This window comes from Podarcis cretensis (genome assembly GCF_951804945.1).
Source record: "Podarcis cretensis genome assembly, chromosome: 13".
Taxonomy (NCBI): Eukaryota; Metazoa; Chordata; class Lepidosauria; order Squamata; family Lacertidae; genus Podarcis; species Podarcis cretensis.
In genome coordinates this window covers 41,021,486-41,047,776 of record NC_137182.1, presented here as the reverse complement: position 1 = coordinate 41,047,776, position 26,291 = coordinate 41,021,486, and the positions used below count along the sequence as shown (strand labels likewise).

General features: G+C 47.3%; 2 protein-coding genes across 3 annotated transcripts; one reads left to right on the top strand and one right to left on the bottom strand.

Moving 5' to 3' along the window:
• The first annotated feature begins 279 nt into the window (after window positions 1–279).
• LOC307201340 (carbonic anhydrase 4-like) lies at window positions 280–11,344 on the top strand. Of its 2 annotated transcripts, none has more exons than XM_079950439.1 (10): window positions 280–893; window positions 2,779–2,863; window positions 3,018–3,047; window positions 3,384–3,548; window positions 6,355–6,503; window positions 6,904–6,993; window positions 7,815–7,893; window positions 8,272–8,435; window positions 9,729–9,884; window positions 10,556–11,344. In XM_079950439.1, the coding sequence occupies exons 2-10, from the start codon at window positions 2,785–2,787 to the stop codon at window positions 10,652–10,654; spliced, it is 1,011 nt and encodes a 336-aa protein (XP_079806565.1). In that variant the 5' UTR covers window positions 280–893; window positions 2,779–2,784; the 3' UTR covers window positions 10,655–11,344. The 2 variants fall into 2 exon arrangements, with proteins under 2 accessions (XP_079806565.1, XP_079806566.1); XM_079950440.1 differs by having other exon boundaries at window positions 281–893; window positions 10,559–11,344.
• Window positions 11,345–12,507: 1,163 nt separating this feature from the next.
• LOC307201341 (carbonic anhydrase 4-like) lies at window positions 12,508–26,169 on the bottom strand. The gene is made up of 9 exons (XM_079950441.1): window positions 26,006–26,169; window positions 23,886–23,970; window positions 22,722–22,751; window positions 21,524–21,688; window positions 18,266–18,411; window positions 15,681–15,770; window positions 15,424–15,496; window positions 15,145–15,326; window positions 12,508–12,892 (listed from the first exon to the last, which is right to left on the bottom strand). Exons 2-9 carry the CDS (start codon window positions 23,959–23,961, stop codon window positions 12,704–12,706), a joined length of 951 nt encoding a protein of 316 aa, XP_079806567.1. The 5' UTR covers window positions 23,962–23,970; window positions 26,006–26,169; the 3' UTR covers window positions 12,508–12,703.
• Between the last annotated feature and the right edge of the window lie 122 nt (window positions 26,170–26,291).

The following is a 26,291-nucleotide window of genomic DNA, read 5'->3' as shown; positions in this document are numbered from 1 at the left end:
GACCCCGAGGGTCATCTAGTCTAACCCCCTGAAGTGCAGGAATCTTTTTGCCCAATGTGGGGCTCAAACCCACAACCTTGAGATGAAGAGTCCCGTGCTCTACTTGGCTTCAAAGGTTCTTTGACAGGTGAAAAGGATCCAGCCTGTAAATCCAAGTGGCTAAGGGAATTTCCACTTGCTTTGTCATGCAGAAAGGGCGCAGGAACTTTTACTAGAGGGAAAAGTTGGCAACCCTCCCTGCTGGTGGGAAGAAACCGGTACTTCTGGGTTGCTTGAGAAAGAGAACACTTGGGATCAGGAGGGAAAGGTGGCGAGATTTTGTTGTCCGGGGAGTCCTTAATCCCCTGAAAGGCAAGTATGGATCTGCACAGGGGTTAGGGCCTTACTTTGCAGAAGGGAGTGGAATCTAGTGGTTAGATCAGCCCCTGGGTTCTGCAGCACGGGGCGGGGGGGGGGGCAGGAAGGGGTTGCTTTTGGGAAATGGGGACGTGAGCTTCCTCATGTTGAAAGGTTGGCTCCTACCTCGAGTCATTTCCTAATTGTGTAATTGACTTGCTCACAGCCTTTACGTATGAAATCATTGCCCTCCCCAGGAATAGGTGCCAGGGACTAAGCCTACATGGATTTGCCTGAGGCCTGCCCCTTCTCCTGCACCGTCCCTGACTGACTGACTGCCTGCTGACTGACTGCCTGCTCCTTTTTATCTTCTCTTTTCTCCTTCCTGGTAATCTACCCTCCCCTTCTCTGTAATTCCACCCGCCCCAGAAGCAGACGGGGCGGTGACCTTAATGCACAGATATATATATCCACCTAAAAGGAGCCAAGATGCTTTTCCACCATCATCTGTGTCACCTTGCCCAGGAGGAGGACGGAGAGAGGAGCACACTTGACAGGTAAGTTTACCTGGGGCTGGCTGGAGAAATAATGGGGACTGGACCCCCAGATTTGGAAGGAAACCATTTTGCAGAAACTAACTTTACATGTGCTCAGGGGTACAGTTGTGGTGTTTACTAACAATATAAGTGCTCTGGTGAATCGTTTTTGTTCTGTTTCCAAAAGCGGCTGGTCAGATGCCTCTGGAAAGCAGGGCAGGAAGATGACAACCCTTTCCCTGTTATTCATTCCCATCAATTGATGTTCCAAGATACACTGCTTCTGTTTATGGAAGAGCCATTCAGTTATCATAGCTAGCAATATATATATTCTAATCTCTTTTTTAACCCATCGGCACTGGTGACCCTCACCACTTCTTGTGGCAGTCACATCCAGGAGGAAATTATCTGCACTTTCCAGAATCAGTTGAAGACATTTTTTTGTTCCCTGTCCGCTTGTTAGGGTTTTAGTCTTGTTTTAAATACATTTGTTTTTGTGTTCAACTGTTTTTAATTGTCTTATACGTAAATTGCCTTGAGACCGTGGTTTGGAAGGCGATTAGTAAATTACCGGTAATGATGGCGATAATAAGAAGGTATTATTATTATTTTTCATGTCCTACAGTTTAACCGTGTCGTTTTTAGAAAGGTAAACCATTTTATGAGATGTGCCTGTGTGTATGGTGTTACACTTCTGTGAATGAATAGGCATTACTGTGGCCTGTGGTTTGGCAGGTGGGAACGTCTGTGGCTTGTTGGAAGAGCTTCCCCCTTGCATGTAGAAGATCCTGGATTCAGCTCCCGGCATCTGTAGGCAGGGCTGGAACAGATTCCTGTCCAGACCATGGAGAATCACTGCCAGTCAATGCAGATTAATTTTCCCCAGTTACCTAAGTATTGCGGACCCCCTGTTTTTCAAAAGCCAAGACATGGCCCCCCTTACTGTTGAAATTTTCAATAACCCTATGGTAGTTTTTGTCATCTGAATGGTGCCATGGACCCCCTGGGTAGGTTACATGGACACCTCGGGTCTATGGACCACCAATTGGGAACCACTGGCATAGACGGTACAGAGCCAGATGGAGCCCTGTAGCTTCCTATGTGCAAATCATCACAAGTGTGCCTCTCCCATGCACATGTATCCTGTACACACCGAAAGATTTGCACACAACCACCTACACGAGATGATCTGCCTACAACTTTCATGCATTTCCCCACTTCCAGCATGTTGGGAAAGTTGGAACTTTTCAAGCAGTCCTTAGGACACTGCTTTGAACTCGTTTGCCACGATCCTACCTCAAAGCCACAGATGGACCCAAAGGAGAACGGCTTTTATGCCACCTGTAGATCAATTTCAAAGAGACAGAATGTTACTGATAGCCGTCCCAAGCCTACGCAAGAGACTCCCTTGACCTTCAATCCAAGACTTGCTAAAGTTTTCAACTGCTCCGCAAACCTTGCAAGACTCGTTTATCTGGGCTTCTGGTAGCCACATTAAACCTCTGGCCGTGAGGTTTTGAGCATGTTTTCTCTTGTTTAGTTTGAAGACGCTCGTTGCTCGTTAATGCTCTACCGCCACCCCATTAATCCACATTTATGTGGTAACTCCACCTACCCTGTGGGAGTCCGTATCAAATCAAACTGTTATTCCAAAAGAAAACAAGTTTCTAGACCTTGTGGCTGCCTGGGGAAATCATAACGTTTGCCACCTGTAGAGAGCAGAGCAGCTACAAGTATAACGTTGGTTTTTGCATGTGTTGCCAGGTAAGCTCCCTCACCTTTCCCACCGAACGGACATTGGTAAATTCCGTATGCTGCTATTGACACAGACTCTTGTTCAAGAATTGTCTCATTTGTTCAAGAATGGCATTGTTTACTCATCTCTTCTCCTACACTTTTTCTCCAGCATACTATGGCTTCTGTTTGGGTACCAGCAACCTTCACTGCGGTGGTCCTTTTGCTTTCTGGGGGATGCTATGCCAGTTCTTCAGGTAACGCCACTCTGACCTCACCCGTATCCTTAGTGTCTCCATTTTGCTCTGGGAAGGGATTTAAAGGATAATTCTTGGGGGTGAAATTAGATCTTCCTCTTTGCATGGATTCGGTCCCATAAACTTATGCCACCTCTGTTTCTTTTCCTGACAGGTTCCTGGTGCTACGACAGCCTAATATGTGGTAAGAAAAATAGCAGCCCTAACTTCTCTTTAGCCACAGATTCCAAGCAAGGCATACTTTTGAGCCAAGTCCATCACACCAAACTCAACCTTTATTTCCAGGGCTTTGTTGTGTAATGGACTAAAAATGCCTCTGAACATGCGCAAAGTGCATTTTCCTCTCTACCTCCTTGTACAGATCGAGGGCTAAGTGGGAGGGCTACCTAACAGAGGATATCGTTTTCAGGAAATTTAGAATCCTCCTGCTGCTGCTTCTTCTCCGTTTTATTTATTTAATTCAGTTCCCCATCTCTAATTACCATGCTGTTTGTTTTTGGCCCTTCCTTTTCTTGGCCAGGACCTGACACGTGGTCATCCCAAGGTCATTGCAATGGCAAGAGGCAATCTCCCATCGATATTGTCACCAGCAGTGTCAGGCATAACCCCAAACTGGGTGCAGTGACTCTCACCGGCTACAACGACACCAAAAAACTGCTGGAAATGAAGAACACCGGGAAAACAGGTGAGTGTGCAAGCATTTCCTTTTTAAAACACTATGCGTCTAGTCCTTAACGTAGCAGGAAAGTATGAAAAAAAAGACACAAAACTGCAAGACGGGGAAGCTGCCAAACTCCATCCCTTCCTGTGTATTCGTAGTAAAAAGCTGGATTTCCCCAACTTTACAGTGATGGCAGCATGGAGGAGCCCAGAAGAGTGTGGGAGAATCTCCCAACCTTTTCCCCCAGCGTGGGACAGGTTTGGAAAGGCAGCCTGTTCTTTTCTGAAGGGGAGCGTCATTTATTTCCCTTCAGTTTAACAGGCTGTAGGCAGATTTCACCTGCATTCTGCCCACATTCTGCCAGGGCCCCATGACAGCATGTTCAGTCCTCTTCCCTCCAGTTTTTTTTTTTTTTTTTTTTTGTGTGTGTGATGTTATGCCCCCTTTCAGGTGGGTCAGAACAGCTTGGTGCTTCTCTCCTTTAGCTGGTGGGTGGACCCATTTTTATTTTTATTTTAATTCAAACCAACGTGCGCCGACCACCTGAGCTGGCTATTAGAGAGATTGGTACTTTTCAAATTCAGAATGGCCTGCCCTCAGGGCAGCCCACCTGTTCTGTGTGTGTGTGACTTTCTGATTGGAAGGAGACGATCCCACCCTCCACCCTGGCAATGGTTCACACATGATTCATAGCAGAGCAGGCAGTTCTGCATCTCTCTGATGGGGATGTTTGAATGGCCCAATCATCCATGGGAAATGCTCCATCGAGGACCTTGTCTTTTGCTCTTTGTTATTGGCCTGGTCTATGTGCTTCGGCAGGGACGCGGGTGGAGCTGTAGGTTAAACCACAGAGCCTAGGACTTGCTGATCAGAAGGTCGGTGGTTTGAATCCCCTCGACAGGGTGAGCTCCCGTTGCTCGGTCCCTGCTCCTGCCAATCTACTAGCAGTTCAAAAGCACGTCAAAGTGCAAGTAGATACTGCTCCAGCGGAAACCGTGCCCTGCTCTGGTTCACCAGAAGCGGCTTAGTCATGCTGGCCACATGACCCAGAAGCTGTACACTGGCTCCCCCGGCCAATAAAGTGCGATGAGCGCTGCAACCCCAGAGTTGGCCACGACTGGACCTAATGGTCAGGGGTCCCTTTACCTTTACCTATGTGCTTCGGCAGGATCCAGGCCTTGCCAGCCTGCTGCCCTCCAGATACAGTGGTGCCTCGCAAGACGAAAAGAATCCGTTCCGCGAGTCTCTTCGTCTTGCGGTTTTTTCGTCTTGCGAAGCAACCCTATTAGCGGCTTAGCGGCTTAGAAAAAGGGGGGGGGGAGTGAAAAAAATCGCAAGACTTGCAAGACGTTTTCGTCTTGCGAAGCAAGCCCATAGGGAAATTCGTCTTGCAAAGCGCCTCGAAAAACGGAAAACCCTTTCGTCTAGCAGGTTTTTCGTCTTGCGAGGCATTCGTCTTGCGGGGCACCACTGTATTTTGCACGTCAACTCCCTTCATCCCCTGCTAGCACAGGAATTGATCAAAGACATATGGAGGGCGCCTGGTTGGCAATAGCCGGAAGAGGGTGCAAGAGAAGGGAGGGAGGGGGGTAAGTGCCTCCTTCTAGACACGCAGCACTGCACCCCACATTACTGAACCCCTGTGGCTACCTGAAGAGAAGGCACCTTTTACATACGGTACTTTAATTTCCAGTTTGATGATTTAATTAAAATTTAGTAAGGCAGCAATCCTAAGCATTGTCAGGCTTCCTGGCAAAAGTTGTTGTTTAGTCGTTTAGTCGTGTCCGACTCTTCGTGACCCCATGGACCAGAGAACGCCAGGCACTCCTGTCCTCCACTGCCCCCTGCAGCTTGGTCAGACTCAAGCTGGTAACCTCGAAAACACTATCCAACCATCTCGTCCTCTGTCGCCCCCTTCTCCTTGTGCCCTCCATCTTTCCCAACATCAGGGTCTTCTCCAGGGAGTCTTCTCTTCTCATGAGGTGGCCAAAGTACTGGAGCCTCAGCTTCACAATCTGTCCTTCCAGTGAGCACTCAGGGCTGATTTCCTTCAGAATGGAGAGGTTTGATCTTCTTGCAGTCCATGGGACTCTCAAGAGTCTCCTCCAGCACCATAATTCAAAAGCATCAATTCTTCGGCGATCAGCCTTCTTTATGGTCCAGCTCTCACTTCCATACATCACTACTGGGAAAACCATAGCTTTAACTATACGGACCTTTGTTGGCAAGGTGATGTCTCTACTTCTCAAGATGCTGTCTAGGCCTGTCATTGCCCTTCTCCCAAGAAGCAGGCGTCTTTTAATTTCGTGGCTGCTGTCACCATCTGCAGTGATCTGGCAAAAGTTAGCACCCTCAAAAATCAACACAAATAAGTCACAAATCATTATTATGTTCAACTGAAATCCAAAATCATTACTCTGCTTACTCTGTAAAAATCAATAGGATATACTTGAGAGGAGGTGCAGTTAGGTTGGGACCGTCAGTGTGTGATGGACGCTGATGTTTCTCTTTCAGGATAAAACTCGGCCCCCTCCACCCTTAAAATGCACTTCTGTGGCTATGTGCACACTGTACCTTCAAAGCACATGCAGAGCACATGTACATTTCCCTTCCTCTCAAAAGAACCCTGGGAACTGTCGTTGACCCTGGTCTCACTTTCCCGATCATACGAACCAAAGTGTGACCAACCCAGCCCAATCCTGCGCGTCATTGATTGCAAATGACACCACTTCCACAGCTACAAAAGTAGTAAGAGAAGCTTTTTGGTGGAGAATTCCAACACTTGTGTTGCACTAATAGAAATTGGTCTGGTTTCTCCTTTTGCCTGCAGTTGACATAGAACTGGGCGAAGGTCTCCAGCTGAGCGGCCCTGGGCTTCCGGCTACATACACAGCCAAGGCCTTTCACCTCCACTGGGGAGATGGAGTCCATAAACCTGGATCAGAGCACTACATAAACGGTGAACGGTACTCTATGGAGGTGAGGATATCTTCTCTTATCTGGATTCTGGGATTGATAGCATGTTAATGTCAGCTGGCATATGTTTTATTATATTTATTTTTCTTTCCTTTTGCTTTATTAGTAAATATTTTTTGTGTTATAATAATTGTTTCCTTAAGCATGTGCACGTACATTTCTTTTACCTCTGCATAACAGCAGCATAAACTCCATCTATACTGTGTTTATCAGTGTATGCAAAGCTTTCAAGTCAGAGGGCCAGGTCTAAGGGGAGTAGACACAAGGATGGGTTTCCAATATGCACCAGGCTTTTGTGTACTGCAGTCTATCTCTTTGCTCGTGGAGGTTTCTCCACGAAGAGCAGCCAGGTGGGTCAGCAGGGATTTGTCCCAAACTGATCTATTTTCTTTTCTCCCCTCAGTTACACATTGTGCACACCAAAAACAACACGAGTCTATCGGAAGCCTTGAAGGACCCACAGGGCATTGCTGTGCTAGCATTCTTTGTCCAGGTGAGGGATTGTGGAGGTCAAGGTTTGTGCACGTCTATGCTACCAGCTGGGATATCAGTTGTAAAGCATTTTGGTTGCTTTGGCTTTTCCCAAACGATTCTGGGAACTGTGGCAAGAGTTTTTCTCTTGGCCCGTCACTCGCCATGTCACATTAAACCAGGGATCAGCAAAGTTTTTCAGCAGGGGGCCAGTCCACTATCCCTCATGTAACTCATGTAAAAACACACTGATTCCCGGACCACCCACTGGCCAGATTTAGAAGGCAACTGGGCCGGATCCAGCCCCTGGGCCTTAGTTTGCCTACCCATGCATTAAACCATCATTTAATTTGACCGATGGCTTAATGTCATGCACAAACCAGGCCACTGACTGAACTGTTTTGCCTCGAGTTCACTGGGAAGGGGGCATGACTGTTGAAAACACCACTTGGCTATTCCATGGTGGAAATGGGAGAACTGGAAGAAGCGAATGTTGTTGACAAGCAGTAGTAGATTGTTCTGCATGATAAATGGGCAGTGTTGCTTCTGAAGAAGCACTTCTTTCAAGGAGATAATCACATTTTCCCAGCACTCAAATAACCATCTTTTCTCACTGGAACAAAGTCCCCAAAAGTATGCGCCTGTTGGATAATGCCAACGACATCATGAGTGATGAGCACCACAGTTCCTGCCTCCCTCTGCCTCTGCTTCTTAAGGTAGCCCTGGGAAGGGGAGGAAGACGTTAAAACAGGAGATGCTGAGCCCTAGGATTCCTAGGTTCCTTCATCACACTTTATTTCTTGGTCTTATTTTACACTATATGATGTTTCCTCTTTACTGCAGGGCTATGAGAAGGCACAGGGCAAGACAGCTGAAGCCTGGGAATCGTTTAAAAAGAAGCTGAAGGAAGTTGAGGAAAAGGGTAAGTCCATAAGTGAGTGGAAAGCCAAGGAAAACATCTGGTTCTTCTCTCGTCTCAGAGAATCCATCATGGCTACCACAATGAATTGGAACAAAAAATAACCAATTTGAGTGGTGTGGTTCTTTCAGTTGCCTCCCTGATAAATCCTGGAAAAGGTGGTTTCACAAGAGCCCCTTGGATTCTTCAGAACCTTACATAGAACTGCAGTATTCAAGAGCCCCTTGTTGGGGAACCATTATTATTATTATTTATGAAATCTGTATTATATCCCACATCCCCCCAAAAAACATTTTATCCTCACAACAACCCTGTGATGTAGGTTAGGATGCGAATTAAGTGTGGAGCATAGATGCAAGCAACTTACCTCCCCCTGTACAGGTGAAGAGACAAAATTCGACGGCAGCTTCTCTCTCCAGGACTTGCTGGGCCGCCCGGAGCTTGACCGCTATTACCGCTACCCTGGGTCCCTCACCACCCCCGGGTGTGATGAGGTTGTGCTGTGGACCATCTTTGCCGACCCCATTCTGGTGTCGGAAGACGTGGTGAGTGCTGCCATCTTGTGTGTGTCTGTGTGTAGGCAGAATGCTGAGGCGCAGAAGTCCTTAGAGAGGTAGGAGGAGCTGTTATCTAAAACATCTGAGGTACACTAGGTTGGGAAAGGCCAACTGAAGAGCACAGGTATGTTATACTCTGGGATACATGAGGGAAATTTGGGAGATTGGCTTTTCCTGTCTGGGCTCCCCTTGCAGTTAGGATCAAGAGACTTTTCTTGGTGTTTGAAGTAAAAAAAAAAAAAAAAAAAGGCTATTACCTACTAGAAATTGGGCTTTGGGTGGTGGCCTATGGTTTAATGATTCCTTCTCCCACAGCCACCACACCAGGAAGGTAGGAACAAATACTGAATTAGACCTGTTGGTACATCTAACTCAGGGTTTCCTCAACTTGGGTCTCCAGCTGTTTTTGGACCACAACTCCCATCACCCTCAACTAACAGGATCAGTGGTCAGGGATGATGGGAATTGTAGTCCCAAGAACCAGCTGGAGACTCAAGTTGGAGAATTGGTTGCCCTGCATTTCAGACGGGGGACATCCTTGGAGATACCAGGGATTGAACCTGCAAAGCAAGAGCTCTGTCCCTGAGCTATGCCCTACTCTAGGGTTTCAGACAGGGGACACTCCTAGCCCTATCTGGGACTTAAAAGACAAGGCCTGGAGGAATGAGAAATGGAAGTTTAGATTTCTCAAGCATCTGGACTCTACAGTCAACCCCAAACCCTGACCCTATTTTTTCTGTACAAGATACAGATATGATCAGCTGGAGAGTGAGCATTAGATGGGTCAGAGACCTTGAGGATATACAGGGGATGGCCAAATAGCAGCTAGGTGAGTGGTGAAGGCACCACTGGGAGGGCAGGAGAGGCTTTGAAAGCGGAGGTGGCCTTGAGAAGGAAGCACCTTGATGACCAGAGAGAACAGAGCCATTTTCCTGCTGTATTACGTCCTGTTCCTTATTTGCCTCATTACGTTATCCTATTCTGTCAAAAGCAGTGTCACGGGGCTGAACAGAACTGGCCTCCCGCAATTCTGTGTGTTATTTGTGGGTCGTGGAACTGGAGAGTGAGGGGGCAGTTTGCTGAATGTTCTCCAGGGGAGAACCGAAATTCTCCAGTAATTCAAGAGCAGCTGAGAAACCTCAGTTCAGCTCCATGCTGTCGTAACTTGTGCTGTGGAGTTGCCACATCCTGGTCTTCACCGGGTAGATCCCACTGCCCGACGTAGGAGTTCCTCCTTTGCCATGTGCCACCACCTGATGCCTTCCTTCTCCCTTCCACTAGGTGCATGCTTTTCCGAATGAGCTTCATTCAACCGACTCCTCCACCGGGCCCCATATTGAGAACAACTACCGCCCTCTGCAGAACATTGGGGACCGGAAAGTGGAATCGTCTGCCGCTTTGAAGCACAAATCCGCTGCCTCGATAGCCTCTCCTCCAGTAGGGCTCCTCCTCTTCATTTCTGTGGCTACTCTTGCATCCTTCTTACCTGCATAAAGGCTGGAGGTGGGTGGGTGGATGTAGGAACCACATGGAGGAAGAGTCGACATGATCTCCAGAGAGGCCAAAGCTAGGCCACAACTCTTTCTGTCCCCCTCAGAAACTCCAGTTAACCTCCATCTACCTCTCAACCAGCTCATCCAGTACCAGAAGCACTGGCAAAGGACACTAAAAAAGCAGGAGGTGCACATTTCAGTGAGGAGAGGAGCACAGAGAAGGAGATCAATAGCAGCTAGGATGCCCAGTGCTGGGGACGGAGTGCGCTTCAGTCCACTACAGCTAGAGCTGAAGTGAAACTTTCCATTCAAAAAGGGCTCATTGTTGACATTTCCCAATCTTATATTGTGGCTTTGTCTCTCGGTGATATTTGAGTTTCCAAATCAACGTTTGGGCTTAAGTGGAATAGAACTATCATCAACGTTTGAGCAATGACGCACATTTTGATACACTGCATACCAAAACCTCAGATGTCGACAAAAGCAAAGGGGTGGGGGGTGGCGGGGAATCACTGGAAATATATAGATTTCCTTGTGGAGTTTGAGGTTCAGGTCTGTCTGGGCTAAAACTTCCAATGATTGAAAAATCAACATTAATTTCAGCTCTCGTTTTAGCAGGAATTGGCAGAAGCTCTGCTTGTTCCCACAAACGTGACTTTGGATGGCACATTCACACGCGTCTCCAGCACTGCAGAGAATACCCATAGTCCCTAGTGGCAACCTCTCAAAGGCAACACCTCTCCAGTGAAGCGTGTTCACATGTTCAGCTGCCACTGAGGCACCAAGCGATGTGCGTGCATGTGTGACCCATCTCATTCCCCATCATGCTATGAAGCAGCAACTGGGACCAGAGGTTTACATATCAGGATTTTTCTCCTTAGCTGAGAAACTGAGGCAAACAGCCACCCTTTAACTACCTTCCTTGCTCTCTTGAAAGTTTGTTTGTTTGTTGTTGTTATATGACCAGTGCTTTTTTCAGGGGGGTACTCAAGGGTACACAGTACCACTACCTCTTCTTGTTGTGATTAAAAAGTGTGACACTTAAATGTATTGTAACAACTTCGTGGTGCGTACTGGCACCTCTCTGTCTTTCTCTCTGTTAAAAAGTGTGACATACACTGTAACAATTTCATGGTGAGTACCGGCACTTATTTTTCTAGGGAAAAGCACTGTGTACGACCAATCTCCAATGGTGGAAAATCACTTTTTTTAAAAAAAAACAGCAACAACAAACACAAAATTTTTAAAGTGGAAACTTTCACGAATGGAAAATGCATGGAATGCTACTTACTGATCATTCCTTGGGAGCTTCTATTGTGAAAATAGTTTTGAGAACTAATGAATAAGCTGTGACTTAAAAGACAAATGTGTGTGAAAATTAAATTAAGCGGATTGTGTGCTGCAGTGTGTGTGGTTACACTGACATGAATAGAGGCAAGCGATGCTAATTATTCCTTACTTTATTGCTGTCTTGCTGTTGCTAATGGGTCTCTCTATCTCCTGCCTGCCTAGCTCTAAGGGGGGGTGGGGCACTGAGGTCGCAGCACTCTGAGAGAGGTGGTCCGGGTGAGTGCCAGCGCTATTGCCACTTTGTCATAGCAGCTAGAAATTTTATTGGAAAAGAAAAAAGCAGCTAAAGATTTAAATGATTTAAATCTAGATTTAACTGATTTTTAAAAATCTGTTTTACAAATGTCATGGCAAGGCACCAATGATGGCACTTCCCCCCACCCCCCCCACCCAACTCACCAAGAATGCTTCACTCTGAGCAGTTACGGAACTGGAAGGGACCACAAGGGTCATCTAGTCCAACCCCCTGCAACTCAGGAACCTAGCAAGGACCCACTGTCCTCAGAGTGATGCATGAGGATGGGCAAGCACTTTGGAGAGCCCTGCATAGCCACAGGATCCTTGCTGTGTGGGCTGGGAAGGTGTTAATTCACTGTTTCCTAGACCCAGCACCCGATGCAATTGCTTCGATTTTCCTCATGATAGGGCCAGACTTGAATCTGAACTCATGTCTCCCTGGTCCTATGTCCAACTGTGTACCCACTATGCCTCTAACCACAGTGGCTTAATATATCGGAGGACACCATGCCGCCACCACATTTTCCACACAAGGAGTACAGTCTCTGGGGAGTCCTGTATGGCTATCCCCAAGTTTTTCCTTGGCCTGAGGTAATTTTCCTCTCCATGTTTGTCAGCAGCACCCTGAGAACAGTAGACCAGACTGTGAGGCAACCAACCAGGAATTAATATCTGGTTAAACTGAAGCAACTCTTGGTGTTCGTGATGTTTTGGCAAAATGTTTCAGCATTTGCATGTTAAAGAAATAAAAGAATAAGCTGCCTTCCTCACTACTGGCGGGACATAGGAATGCCTCCATTTTGTGTGGGGAAGGGCCAGAGGGACAAATCACAGTCAACTCCTAAAACCTGGGCTCAGTTTCTGTTAAAACACCACAGCACAATTACTCTTCACCTGAAATCTCATGAGTTTCTTCTGTCTACTGAGTGTGAGTACAAATTGAGTAAATGTAAGTTTAATAAAAGAAAACCAGCCACGTGTGTGTGTGGTAATAGAGGTGGTTTTAATTTTTCTAAGAAATACATCATATGTGTCGTCATCAAAAGGGGAGGGGGAAGGGAGAGAATATGGTCTCCCTTATGAAACACATCACATTGAGAAATTATTGATTCTTGGGTCAGGAGATGGAACTCCCCGCATAGCTCGGATCTTTCAAGCAGAAGAAAACTGTTGCCATCAGTCCTTGCAATCCACACACTCTTTGGCCCCAAAACTATTGCCAGGGCATTGTGCCGGATCATACTCATTTAGGTTGAAGGCACTGATCCTTCGGTTGTTCAATGGTTGCACAGGACGGTAATTATCCTGCATACGACGATTTTCTTCTATGGTGGTAAAAAAGAGCGAGTTGGTGAATTCCTTCACCTAGAAGGGAGAAAAACAGGAGAAATGGGAGGAGGAGGATGAGAAAAGGAGAGTAGCACATACAAGCTCAGGAAATCCATGCAGCAAAAGGACCAGTGTCAAATGTCTAAAGTCGAACTTGAGTGCCTGGGGATCGAGGTGGCCTTCCGCCATGATAGCTCTCTCCAAACGACTGTGAAAGGAGACACTGCCTACTGACCTAGAAGTTTCCGTTGCTGTTGCCAAGCCCAGATCTGTAAAGATTCTGTGTGGCCTCCTTGGCAGGTAAACCCTAACGCTAAGGAAAACCTTGTGCAGGAAGGACCCAACCTAGCCTGCTCACTGAAGCATTTCTGGAGATTTTGAGGTGTGCAAAGGAGCTCCCCAGAATCCCTTATAGCACCTCACCAGGGGACTTCCCTGGGGACCATGCTCATTCTATGGAGAATGTGGCTCAGCGAGGTCAAAGATAATCTGGGATGCTAGTAAACTGAGTTGACATCCACACGGTACACTTAAAGCGCATGGCTTCCACCAGAGAATCTTGAGGACTAGTCTATTAAAGGGTGCAAATAATTGTAGCTCTGCAAGGTGTAAACTACAGCCCCCAGGATTCTTAGGGGGAAGCTGTGTATTTTTGAATGTGTGTCAGATGTGCTTTAAATGTGTGGTGCAGATGTGCCCCAATATTGTGTGAGGCACTGGTGGGGCGGGACACATGAGAGTCTCAAACCAGGACTCCAACTGGGCTCCAGCACCTCACTATCTGTGCTACCTAGCGTCACATTGTTCCTGCCACAAACCTTGCAGACTGAGGTGTGTTTCTTAAAGGTAACTCCTAAGGGGATGCCCCACCACTTACAGTACCTGACAGAGCCCTCAGTCAGCTGGTCTCACAGACCAATCAGGTTCCACCAGGCCCAACAAGGGCAAGGTGTGGAACTAGGAGGCCAACTCTGAGCAGGCCCTGTCTTACTTGTATGAGGAGGATCCCATCAGGCTAAAACACCTGCTCCTCTTCCTCTACATTGTTCCCTTTGGAATTTGACCCCCTGCCTGTCTATCTTGGGTTACACTCTCGACCTTTGGCTCTTCTGATGCCTGAGTCCTCAACCCTTTCCCACCTTGGACCATGTAATTCACCTTAACCCCTATCAAGATGACAGCTGACTTCTCAAGGAAACCTGATTGCTTGGGGCTTGTCAGGGAACTGACATCAGAGCAAGCAGAGCGAGAGGTGGAGGCAGGGCTCCAGAGCGATGCCGGAGAGGGGACCAGCAGGGGGGAAGGAATTCAGCGTAACACCAATAGAGATGAGAGGGAGATGGAGGAATTGGTGACAGGGCTCCAAGACCCTTCACCCGAATCTAGTGGAGAGAGCGCTGGCACGCCCCTGCCTTCCCCTCACTTGCGCAGACGCGTCCCGCGCAGGGAACATAGGAGGAGACTTGGGGTCAAGCAGCTTTTATGCTGGAAGAGGTTCAAGAAACGCCCACTGACGGATTCTGCAAGTGACTAACAGGTCACGGAGGGCGAGCTCCAACCCTAAACATGGTTGAGCAAACAAACGGACTAAACTGAAGGCAATTTACGCACAAGTAACCCCCTTACAACCATTACAGGGCTGGAACTCCTTGCGGACCCTGAAATATTGTGTCCCTTTTGCAAGGGACTTTGGGATAGTACAATCTGATTTTACATCCTTATGAACTAACTAACTGATCACCTTCCACAACAATCTACGAAATATAATAAAAGCAGGAAAAATGGTTACGAAGCAGCATTAAAAAACCAACAAACCAGAAATGAGTTTAAAAACTATATGAAATGGACAGTCATGGCAGAGACCTATTCGCCCAGCTGGAAAAGCTTGTTGAAACAGAAACAGCCTCATCTTTCCCCCCAGAAAGTGCATATAATGGGCACCTGCTTCAGGTCAACAGAGGACTTTGTTCCACAGAGGAGGGGCTGCCACAAATAAAACCCTGCTCCAAGTTATTGTGGAGCAGGCGTCTAATTCCTTTGGGACTTGAAAGAGAAATTCTCCTGCAGCATGCAGTGACCTATTTGGGGTCGGAGATCTGAACGTGAGGGTGTTGTTTGTGGCGGTGACCTTGTGATCCATGTCTGTTTCCTAAGAACCCACGAATCAAAACGCCTAGGCCTCAGTCCACTCTGACCCCAGCAGGCTCCATTCAGTGAACCTAATGATTCAATCCCTCCAGCTGCCGCCACCCCCACCCTTCCTCAAAGAATAGATGACACCCACTCACCACATAGGGATGCACCTTGATGACCTTAGGAAAGACAAACCAGGTCACAGCTTCAGAGCAGTTGGGAGTGGTGAGGGAGCCTTGGTAGCGGTAATACTTGTCCGTAATTTTAACGGTGTCTCTCCCTCCTGGTCTCAATAAGTCCGAAAGAGAAAATTCCCCATTCAGTGGCACAGAGTTACCTGGGGAAAGACAAGAAAGATGAAAGGTCTGCTAGAAAGAAAGATCCATTCATTTTCTAAGAAATGGAGGCCGGGTGGCGGAATGGGGGAACCTCACCTTTTTCTGGGATTCTGCGCAGGCTACTAGCCAGAAAATTCCATACACCGTCAAAAGGAGCCTCAAAGGACTTCTACGGGGACAAGAAAGGTAATGGCATACGTTACAGGAAATTATCTCTATAAGCTTCTTGGCCTCCTCCATTCCAGAGGACTGAGCTCTAAGCAGCCCACAACAGCCCCCAGTGGATTCAGGGGCTCCTGTACCAATCCAGCCTTTGACTGCACAAGCATGGGCCACTCTGTGCTGTTCCTCACCTGTATGAAGAATCCCAGGACAACAAATCCCTGTGGGTCCTTCGCCGCTTCTTTGGTGCTTATGCCATTTTTAGTGTGAACGACGTGGAGCTGGTGCAAGAGAAGGGAAAAGAAAGGGAAGGAAAAGTGAGAACGGTGTTTCTAAATTATGCCAGAGAGAGAGCGGGAGTAAGATTCCTGGGTTTAGTTCAGTGGGTAACAGTGAACTATCTTGCTGGCCGCTCTGGATAAGAGGATGCTAGACTAGACTAGATGTGTCTTTGGTTCAATCCATCAGGACTCTACTGAGTGCAAAACAGAAGAAGAAGAAGAAGAAGAAGAAGAAGAAGAAGAAGAAGAAGAAGAAGAAGAGTAGTAGTAGTAGTTTGGATTTGATATCCCGCCTTTCACTCCCTTTAAGGAGTCTCAAAGCGGCTAACGTTCTCCTTTCCCTTCCTCCCCCACAACAAACACTCTGTGAGGTGAGTGGGGCTGAGAGACTTCAAAGAAGTGTGACTGGCCCAAGGTCACCCAGCAGCTGCATGTGGAGGAGTGGAGACGCGAACCCGGATTCAGATTCCCTACGGCTGAGCCACACGCCTTCCACGTAAACTCAGGCATCCTTGGAGTGCTGTTGCTCCCTTTGGAGACGCGAGCTATGATTAACAGTTGTGCTGCCTCCTCTAGGAGTCAGTCTGCTCCCAAAGTGCTCTGCTTGCATATTTAGCGTGGGTTTGAAAGCAGCACCAGATTCAACCCCATAAATCTCCAGGATGCTCTCTCATCCAAAAGCAACTAAACTCTGCATTGCCCATAGATTTATCACTGCTGTCAAGAGCACTTAGTAATACTACAGCTGGTTATTATATTGTATCCTCCTTTTCAGAAAAGCAATAGATTGCCCCAAGCCCTTGAAAAATAAGTAGCTATGTGTATTTTTTAAATCTGGCTGTTGTGTTCTGTAAGAGCTCCTCCTTCAGATTATCGGAGCCCATTCATCCCTATTTGCTTGCACCAGTTAAACCATGCCCGGTCTTTTATTGAGCATGATTTCTGATTTGTTTACGGGGTGGTTTGATGATAATGAGTGTTCATCCTGCAACTCAATTTCTTTGTGAGGTGTTTACATGCCTTTCCCTTAATCATTAGTTCATCCCACACTTTTCAATGCATTCCCTTTCACATCCCAAAGTACAAAACATCTGCTGGAAAGGGATTTGCTGTGTTAAAATGACAGAGTGTTGCTTTAATCCACTTCAACTGTGCAAACCTAAAGTTCTAGGATGCACTTGAATCCCTCCTGCATGATACTGACAGCCCAAAGTAAGGTTACCAGACGTCCCCGTTTCCCGGGGACAGTCCCCAGATTTACAAATCAGTTCCCTGACAAAATCCACTGAATTCGACTGAAGTTGAAAAGTGACCCCGGATTCATTGAAAAAAATCTGATAACCTTAACCCAAAGGCACCCTTACTCCCCCAGCTAGCCTAGGAGCTGTGACATCATACATTTGCAAGCACACTATCTGCTGAAGAGGAAGGGCTGCCCTGGAATGTTTGCCTTTTTTGCTCAGTGTTTCTCAGAATTGGATAGGGAGATACAGTATATAAACAAGCGAGAGCCCAGAGTTTCCAGGAGCCTTAATTGCAGCCTCAGTGGAATTCTTAAAAAGTGAGAAAGTGTGGGTTAACCTTTGCTTGATGCAACTTTGCATAACCTCCCTGCAAACTAATCAAAATGAACGCTCATCAACAAACAGCCAGTATCATCTAAACTCCCCACGAACTTAGTGGAAACAATTCAAGACTAAGGCTCAATAAACAAGCCATCTGGCAGTGGCAGACATTGGGGTCTCAATTTTCAGTGACACCCTGTGCGACGCCAAAATTCAGTGACCCTTCACCTTTTGTGCTCCATTCCAAATCATAGCTGCAGCGTCCCCTGCAGCATCTCTGAGGCTCCGCGCCCAAACCAGTCTGCATCTGGAAGTGGCCAAGATCTAAATGGCCTCAGTCCAGTGTACCTGAAGGAGCGTCTCCACCTCCATCATTCTTCCCGGACACTGAGGTCCAGTGCCGAGGGCCTTCTGGTGGTTCTCTCGCTGCGAGAAGCCAAGTTACAGGGAACCAGGCAGAGGGCCTTCTCGGTAGTGGCACCCGCCCTGTGGAACGCCCTCCCACCAGATGTCAAAGAGAAAAATAACAACCAAACTTTTAGAAGACATCTGAAGGCAGCCCTGTTTGTATTTTAGTGTTTTGTTGAAAGCCACCCAGAGTGGCTGGGAAAACCCAGCCAGATGGGTGGGGTATAAATAATAATAAATTATTATTATTATTATTATTATTATTAAAGCACAGCCTGAACACCAGAGAGCGGAAAACTACATTTATAGGTCCAGGGCAGCAGAACAATAATATTTGGGCTAAAATGCTCAGCTGTTGTGGACTGCAGCTCCCATCAGCTCCAGCCAGCATGGTCAACTGTGGGGGTTGATGGGAGTTGTAGTCCACAAATGTCTGCAGGGCACCACCAGGCTGGCTACCCTAGTCTGGCCATTTCCTGCTCACTGTCATCGCTGCTTCCCCTGCTCTCCCAGATGGCTCACCTCCATTGAGTAGTGCTGGCCATTAATGGCATGTTCTGAGCCTGCATGGTGGTTGGTGCCAAAGTGGAAGTGGAAGGACTTCAGGTGGTACTTGGCCGGGAGGCTGGGGCTGGAAACAGTGGCTCCTTCCTTCATCTCAACATCAGCTGCAATGGATCCAAGAAACAAAGCAAGCATTGAGCTGAGATGGCTCCTTTGATTTTAAAAAAGAATAATAACGTTTCCAGGATTCCCACCACCAGCGAGGCAAAATGCTGGAGCTGAGTTGGCACCGAGGCTGGTCCATTGTTAAGAGATGGCTCATGTAGTCAGAACGGTGTGCTCAGAAAAGATCAGACTAGGTGGCTGTGTGTCTGCTATATACAATTAAAACACATTTCCACTCCCCGAGAATCCTGGGAGCTGTAGTTTGCTGGGAATTCATAGAATCATAGAATTGTAGAGTTGGAAGGGATCCAAAGGGCCTTCTATTCCAACCCCCTGCAATGCAGTAATAAATTGTAATTCAGAATTGTAGTTCTGTAAAGGTTAAGCTACAGTTCCCAGGATTCTTGAAGGAGGAGCATGTGCATTAAATGTATTGTGCATATGCATGTGATGTTTGGGAAGGGTTGTCTGTTAGGGAGTCATTCATCCAGAAACAGGGAAAAGATTCCAGAACGGTTGTATATAAGTGGGAGTGGCACTCTGAGCCCACGCAGCTTCAGCTAGAAGTGCCAATCAAAGGAGAACTTTCGTTTTCGCTTTTTGCAGATGACTGAGCAACAAATGCTGTCTGCAAACTGATGTGTCATGACTGCCGATAGATTGTGTCTGCCTAGGTCGTTCCCAAAGAGGAAGAGGGACTGATGCTTAAATATGCCGTTACAGCTATTGCTATAATGATTGTAAATAGTGCTACCATGATGCATTTATGACCAGTCAAGCAGTAAACCACTTGACTGAGTTTTACAGCGTCTGTGAGTGTTTCATCTCAAAGTGTAACTTCAGTTGCTGACCACTGCTTCCAGAAACACTGCTAAATGGACGAAAGCTGCTAACGAGGTGCCTACACACGAGTATTCTCATGCAGCAAAAGTGTGATGGACTGTGACCTTTAATAAGGTCTCCACTGAATATCTAAAATCAAGGGCAGGGGAACTTTCTAGTCCAGCAATCTAGATCTTTCTGTCTCTACCACTCCATCGGCCGACTCTGCCATCATGATGACATCTGGTGATTGACAAGTGGGTGATACCACCCACCTGTCAAAGTTTGCCTGCGGGGGTGGGGGAGGGGGAGATAGTAACCATGCAGGATTCAGGTAAGCAAACAAGCAGGATTGAACTCCAAGTGCATCAACTGATAGGCATGGGGTTCAGTCCATTCTATAGGACTTAGGGATGTGAAAGAATCCTCCCCCTCCCACAAACAACCAATCCAGTCATATGTCAGTTGTGGGACAGGTAGACATCAGGGGCATGTCAGGTGGGTGTGATTAAGGGGAAATGGCCTTGCAGACCAAATGGGCGGGGAGCTGACAGGCCAAATGTGGCCCCTGGCCAAGAATTCTCCACTACTGCCTAAAATGTATTTTGGAAGGGTGCAATTTGGAGGGAAGAAGTGGCGGGGGAGTGGGGGACGAGTGAGCTTATCCTTTCACCCCATCCACCACTTTCCTCGCTCAGCTGCTTTCCCCACCTCCCCCCCCCCCCAGCTTGGTTTTGCTCTGTGTTGATAGGACAGTCTATTTCTGCAGTGGCTTAAGTAGTTCTGTGACGTCTTTCGATTTAGGAAATCATCAAAGCTAATTTTTCAAGTCTCCTGAATTTGTAGTTGTGCATTTGCTGATGCAGTGATCCTACGAAGTACTGCAGGGACAAACTCCTCTTCTTGGCAAATGGTTTTATCTGCATATTAGATTATGCATAGACGGTTTAATAACACCATTTGTTCGCTGCCCTTTAACTGATGGCAGGCTATGAAGAAGAGAGACAGGAACCTCTGTACGTCATAGACAGAGTACATGTCAACTTCTCTCTCCCTGGGGCCAGTTTACCTATGAGATTTTCCTTACCCAGTATATTCTTGCTCAACCCCTTCGATATGCAGCACTGGCCATGTTACTAGGTGCTGAATGACACCCATTCTGCACTTGTGAGGAATCTATATTTTAGTGTGGCAGCCCCCACACTTGCGAACACCCTGACTACAGTGGTACCTCAGGTTAAGTACTTAATTTGTTTCGGAGGTCCGTTCTTAACCTGAAACTGTTCTTAACCTGAAGACCACTTTAGCTAATGGGGCCTCCTGCTGCCGCCGCGCCGCCAAAGCACGATTTCTGTTCTCATCCTGAAGCAAAGTTCTTAACCCGAGGTACTATTTCTGGGTTAGCGGAGTGTGTAACCTGAAGCGTATGTAACCCGAGGTACCACTGTATTGACATCAGGCAGGCGCGGTCTCTGTACATGTTTTGGAGAATGCTAAAAACCTTTTTCCATTTAGACAAGACTACCCAGATATGTGGGGACGCGGGTGGCACTGTGGTCTAAACCACTGAGCCTCTTGGGCTTGCCGATTAGAAGGTCGGCAGTTTGAATCTCTGCGATGGAGTGAGCTCCCGTTGCTCAGCCCCAGTTCCTGCCAACCTAGCAGTTCGAAAGCACGGCAAAAGTGCAAGTAGAATAATAGGTACCGATCCGGCAGGAAGGTAAACAGTGTTTCCGTGTGCTGCTCTGGTGTCAGTGTTCCGTTGCACCAGAAGCGGCTTAGTCATGCTGGCCACATGACCCAGAAAAACTGTCTGCGGAGCAGACAAATGCCGGCTCCCTCGGCCTGTAACGCGAGATGCGCGCCGCAACCCCAGAGTCGTTCACGACTGGACTTAACTGTCAGGGGTCCCTTTACCTTTACCTTTTTACCCAGATATGTAGAATGGCACCATGCATTTTAAAATCTGTTTTCATCTTATCGTTGCTTTAAAAGACTTGGCGGAGCCCATTTAACCGGTGGCAGCAAGCTTCCAATCCACTACCCTCCAGATGTCTGGGATGACAACTCCCATCAGCCCAACAACTTGGCCAATAGTCAGTGATGATGGAAGCTGTAGTCTAGCAATGCCACTATCTGGGTCTCCCCACTGTGTTGAAGCATAGCTGTGAAGCCAGCAGCTCCCATGGAGACACAGAGAATAATGTGCCTGCGGTCAGAGTCCCAATTTCAAGACCCCTCCCAATGCCTTCCACATCGCCCGCCGTTGCTCAAGTAACCTATACTTACGGTAGTCCCCTTTGTTCAAAAGCTCCCTTGGCCTCCAACGGTCCTCATAGCCGGACAATGTCAAGGGACCCAGACAGGAATCAGGCTGTGTATACTTGGTGACAATGTTGATGGGAGACTGCTTCTTGCCATTGCACTGGCCCAGGCGTCTCCATGTAAGGGGACCTAGGGAGAGGGAGGCAGAAGCAGGTGTGGAGCCAGCGAGGAAGAGGAGGAGCCCAAGGCAAAACTGAGTATTGCCTTCCCTTTGGACAAGACAGCTTATCAAAGCAGACTGTTGGCCTTCCAGCACCATATACACATGCACTATATTGATTAATCTGGGAGTCACGACCTGATCCTGCACACCCAGTCTTCCACAGCAACCAGCATCCACACTCCAACCATAATTGTGTACTGAAGTTGCAAGGATGGGGAAAAATTCGCTCTTCTGGGAATTGGGAATGGGGAAGGGTATCATTCTAAGGAAGGGCTGGGGAACTGGTTTTAACCTCAGGTTGAAGGTGTCACTAAAACAAAAACATTTTCTTCCTTCATCCTAGCAGGAGTTTCTGGAATCCTGCCAAAGTGAGCAAGGTTTAACACCCCACTTGTCGGCTGACGAGCAAGGGGTTAAATCCTGCTGCCCTGGCTGTGCACACCTCTTCGCTGCTGGAACAAGATTTAACCCTACCCTCCTGAGAAGGTGTCCTCCCACCCATGCAGGATTTAACCCTGCCCTCTCAAGTGACGTCAGCTGGTGGGCGGTTGGGAAGATGGCTTTGTGGGTCAAACTCCAGCTTCTGGCCGGCAAGGATTGGCCAATGGGCTGGAGGTTCCCCATTCCTGGCCTAAACACTAATTTGGATTGAACAACTGCTCAAATTCCTACCCATTTGCTCCACTTCAATATGGAAAACTTGGAACTGCCAACAGGGAACCAGGAACCAATTGGGAATTTCAAACTGGCATTATTGGATTGGTGGCCTAGTTTGTGCTGAGGCCTCTTTCAGGCAGAATATGGCTGCGCCCAGTTTCCTGCCTAGCAGATTAAACAGGCTGCTCTGTGGGCATGAGAGCTTGAAGCCCCATTAGAGAAGCCAGCTACCCTTTCTGTCCCTCAGCGATCGAACCGCACTACTGGAGAGAAATAGTCTTTACTTCTTACACTGGGAGATACTGAGCTTGTGGATGAAACAATGAATGCTGTTTTGCTTACCACAGCTTGGCTTGTCATAGCACCATTTCTCTGTAGGAGAAAGAGAGACGTGTTAGCAGATGGGAGTCCGTAGAGAAAAGAAACCCGATAACACTTTACTGAAAAAGAACAACAACAGAGGTTTTGTCTTTCTTAGTATAAGCCTTATACTTAGCAGAAAGACATTCAACCAGGCACACAGAGAGGAAAACTCCCTCAGAACTACACAGCCAATCAGACTATGTGCTAAGCAACACCTCCACCCATCACCCTCTTGGCTAGTTGACTTTAACATTAATATAATTGACCCTTAAACTACAAACTGAATGACCCCTGCACTTCAAACAAGAAGGACAGAAATTTTGTATTATATTAGAGACTTGAGAATATTGCACACACATCTTTCTGCCTTATTTCCGTCCATAAGGCAAGAGAAGACTGGGGCTGTCTATTGTTGCCACTGTATGAAGTGAAAGCAGCTCAGCTTCACCCAGCTTTCTGGCCCCCATTACAGCCATTTCGTACCTCCACTTTTCCTGCTCTACACACAGAGACAGAGGAGGATGGAGAAGAAATTCATTTGGTTAGGATTTTTTTATGAAACCCCACCCCCCTTAATTGCATTTTCCATAATAGTAAGTGAGCTGAAACACAACTAGCTTTCTACATTCACACCTCTCTGAATTTTGTAATGCAATTCTCCAGCCAAATAATGTGGAGAAAAATGAGTATGTTGGGGAGAAAGCATGGATCAAAATGCATCGGTTTCCTGTCCTTTCTCTGGTTTAACATGAGAAGATAAGATTGCAGAACCCAGTAAATCCCCAAGGACTGATGCAACACTTTCTTCTACAAAACTAATCCGAAACTCTGGCCCCATGAGCCAAAGAAATGAGCCCTGGACTCTGTGAACCTTCAGTCTCTGACCAGAGTCCCGTTAACAACACATCCGCACCATACATTTAAAGTACTCTGATATCACTTCCCCCAAAGAATTCTGGGAGAATTCAGTCATGGCCTCCCCCAAAGAATTCTGGGAGCTGTGGTTTGTTATGCATAATGAGAGTCACAAGGAGGCCCCTTATCCTGAGCTACAATTCTCAGAGCAATTTAACCATCAAATCCTTCTTCCCGGGGAATTCTGCGCTCCAGAATTTACCGTTGCACTTTGCCGCAGAGGCTTACCTTCACAGCTAACATAGGATCCTCCCAAGAGCAGCAACATCAATAGATGTGCGATTGGTTTCAGCGTGGGAGCCATGATTGCTACCTGCGCAGAGAGGGCATGTTAGCAAAAGACTTCCCTCACTCAGTCTTGTCCAACCCTCAGCACCAAAGCAGTGCATGCGACAGCCCCGTTCACAGTCACTTTCCTCGGCTATGTGATCAGTGTCGCAATTTAGCATAAGAATGTAAGAGCAGCCCTACTGGATGAGGCCCAAGGTCCATCTAGTCCAGCATCTTGTTCTCACAACGGCCAACCAGATGCCTCTGGGAAGCCCAGAAATGCAACAGGACCTCTCCCTCCCCACGTGTAATTCCTAGTGGCTGGTAGGCAGAGGCACAACATCTTCAATAGTGGAGGGGGAGCACTGTGCAGGGGTGGACTTTGGCTTCTCGAATTTCAGTGGCGCCCTGCATGACACTAAAATTCAGGACCCGCTCCACCCCACCCGCCTCTCACGCTCCGTTCTACATCATTGTTGTTGTGCTAGCACCCAGTGCAACCGCAACAGTTGTGCCATCCCAAATCCACCTCTGCCTTGTCTGCCTCCACTTGGAATTTTCAGAACTCTGATGCCCAACTATGAGCCAGCTTATCTAAGGCAGAACAATTGTCTTAGATTGACACCAGCCCATGCATGAAGTCTCTCATCCATTTACTTATCACCAGGATCTCCTATGTGCTAATTAGCTCAACAGCAATTAACTTCAAATTTCACAACATCAAATTTTGAATGCGGAAGGTTAAAGGGAACAAAAGGCATTCGCGTGATATTTCCATATGCCCTTATGCAACTTGGAGCGGCCTGAGGGGAAGTTTGGGTAGGATCCTTGTTGAGTGATCAGCATGGGTGCTCCTGGCTGATCAGGGGATCACAGAGCTGCTATATTATTATTATTATTATTATTATTATTATTATTATTATTACTATATTACCCCTGCTTTTCAGCCATGATTGGTTCCCAAAGTGACCTACAGCAATTAAACAACATATAAGAAGATACCAAGGCTGGATCTAGACACATCAAAGATGCTTTTCAGTTTAAAGCGTTGTAAATTGAAACAGGGAAAAACGGGACTCCACGTTGCCATCTTGGTGGCACAATGTTATATTGCACATGCAATGTACCGTATTTTTTGCTCTATAAGACTCACTTTTTCCCTCCTAAAAAGTAAGGGGAAATGTTTGTGCGTCTTATGGAGCGAATGCAGGCTGCGCAGCTATCCCAGAAGCCAGAACAGCAAGAGGGATTGCTGCTTTCACTGCATAGCGATCCCTCCTGCTGTTCTGGCTTCTGAGATTCAGAATATTTTTTTCTTGTTTTCCTCCTCCAAAACCTCTTGTGGTCTGGTGCATCTTATAGAGTGAAAAATACAGTATATAAATCACTTTAGAGCTGAGTCCCCAGTATAAAATATTGAGAGCACACTGAGTACAGAACCATAGGAAGGGACCCTGAGCATAGTATTTTACTGTGTATAGTATTTTACTCTGACACTGTCAATTGATGGCATTATCTAGGTTCCAGGAGCCTTCCTCCAGAAGGAAGGTGGAGGGAGGAGATGCGGAGAGAATCAGGGCTTGGCTGGAGCTGAAGAAGGCATCTCACAAGAGCAACCTCTTCATTGATCTACACCAAGAATGGGGAACCTGCAACCCTCCAGAAATGTTGCTGGACTTTAACTGTCATAATCCCCAACCATTAATGACACTGACTGGGGCTGATGGGAGTTGGAGTTGGACGATGACTGGAGGGACACAGGCATTCCATCCCTCATCTACAGTCCTGTATGGCTTCTAGTCAGAGAAAAGCATTTGGAAGGAACCAACAGGTCTTCCAGTGTGGCCCTACACTTACCCAAGGGCAGCAGCGTAATATACCCACCCACAACACACACGCAACCAGGCTGTGCAAGCTTCTAGACCCCATTGTGCCACAAGCTGAAAGCTGGGGACTGAAGAGAGGCACAGACCAGGAGATCACATTATGACAGACAACAGAGGAGGAGGAATCCTGCGAATCCTAGAGATTCTCCTGCCCTTGATCTCTACTCCAGGAGAATGCCTCCCCATTCTTACCTTCTGTACCAGAGTCGCCCTGCGTTGTTGTCGAATCCTCTGAGAGTTGCTTCTTTCCAGAGATGTACTACTTCAATTACGGGCCCCTCCCCACGGAGGAGGGGAGCAGTGGGTGAGAAAGATGGGTTACCCAAGGGTGGCAATTTGGCACACCCTGTAGCACAAGAGATACCTAGTTGAGGACAAGACAGATAGGCACTCAAGAGGAGGTGCCAAGTGCGGTGATGAACAGGTTGACAATGTACTCTATGTGCACTTTGCATACGACAAGGAAGTCATCATATAT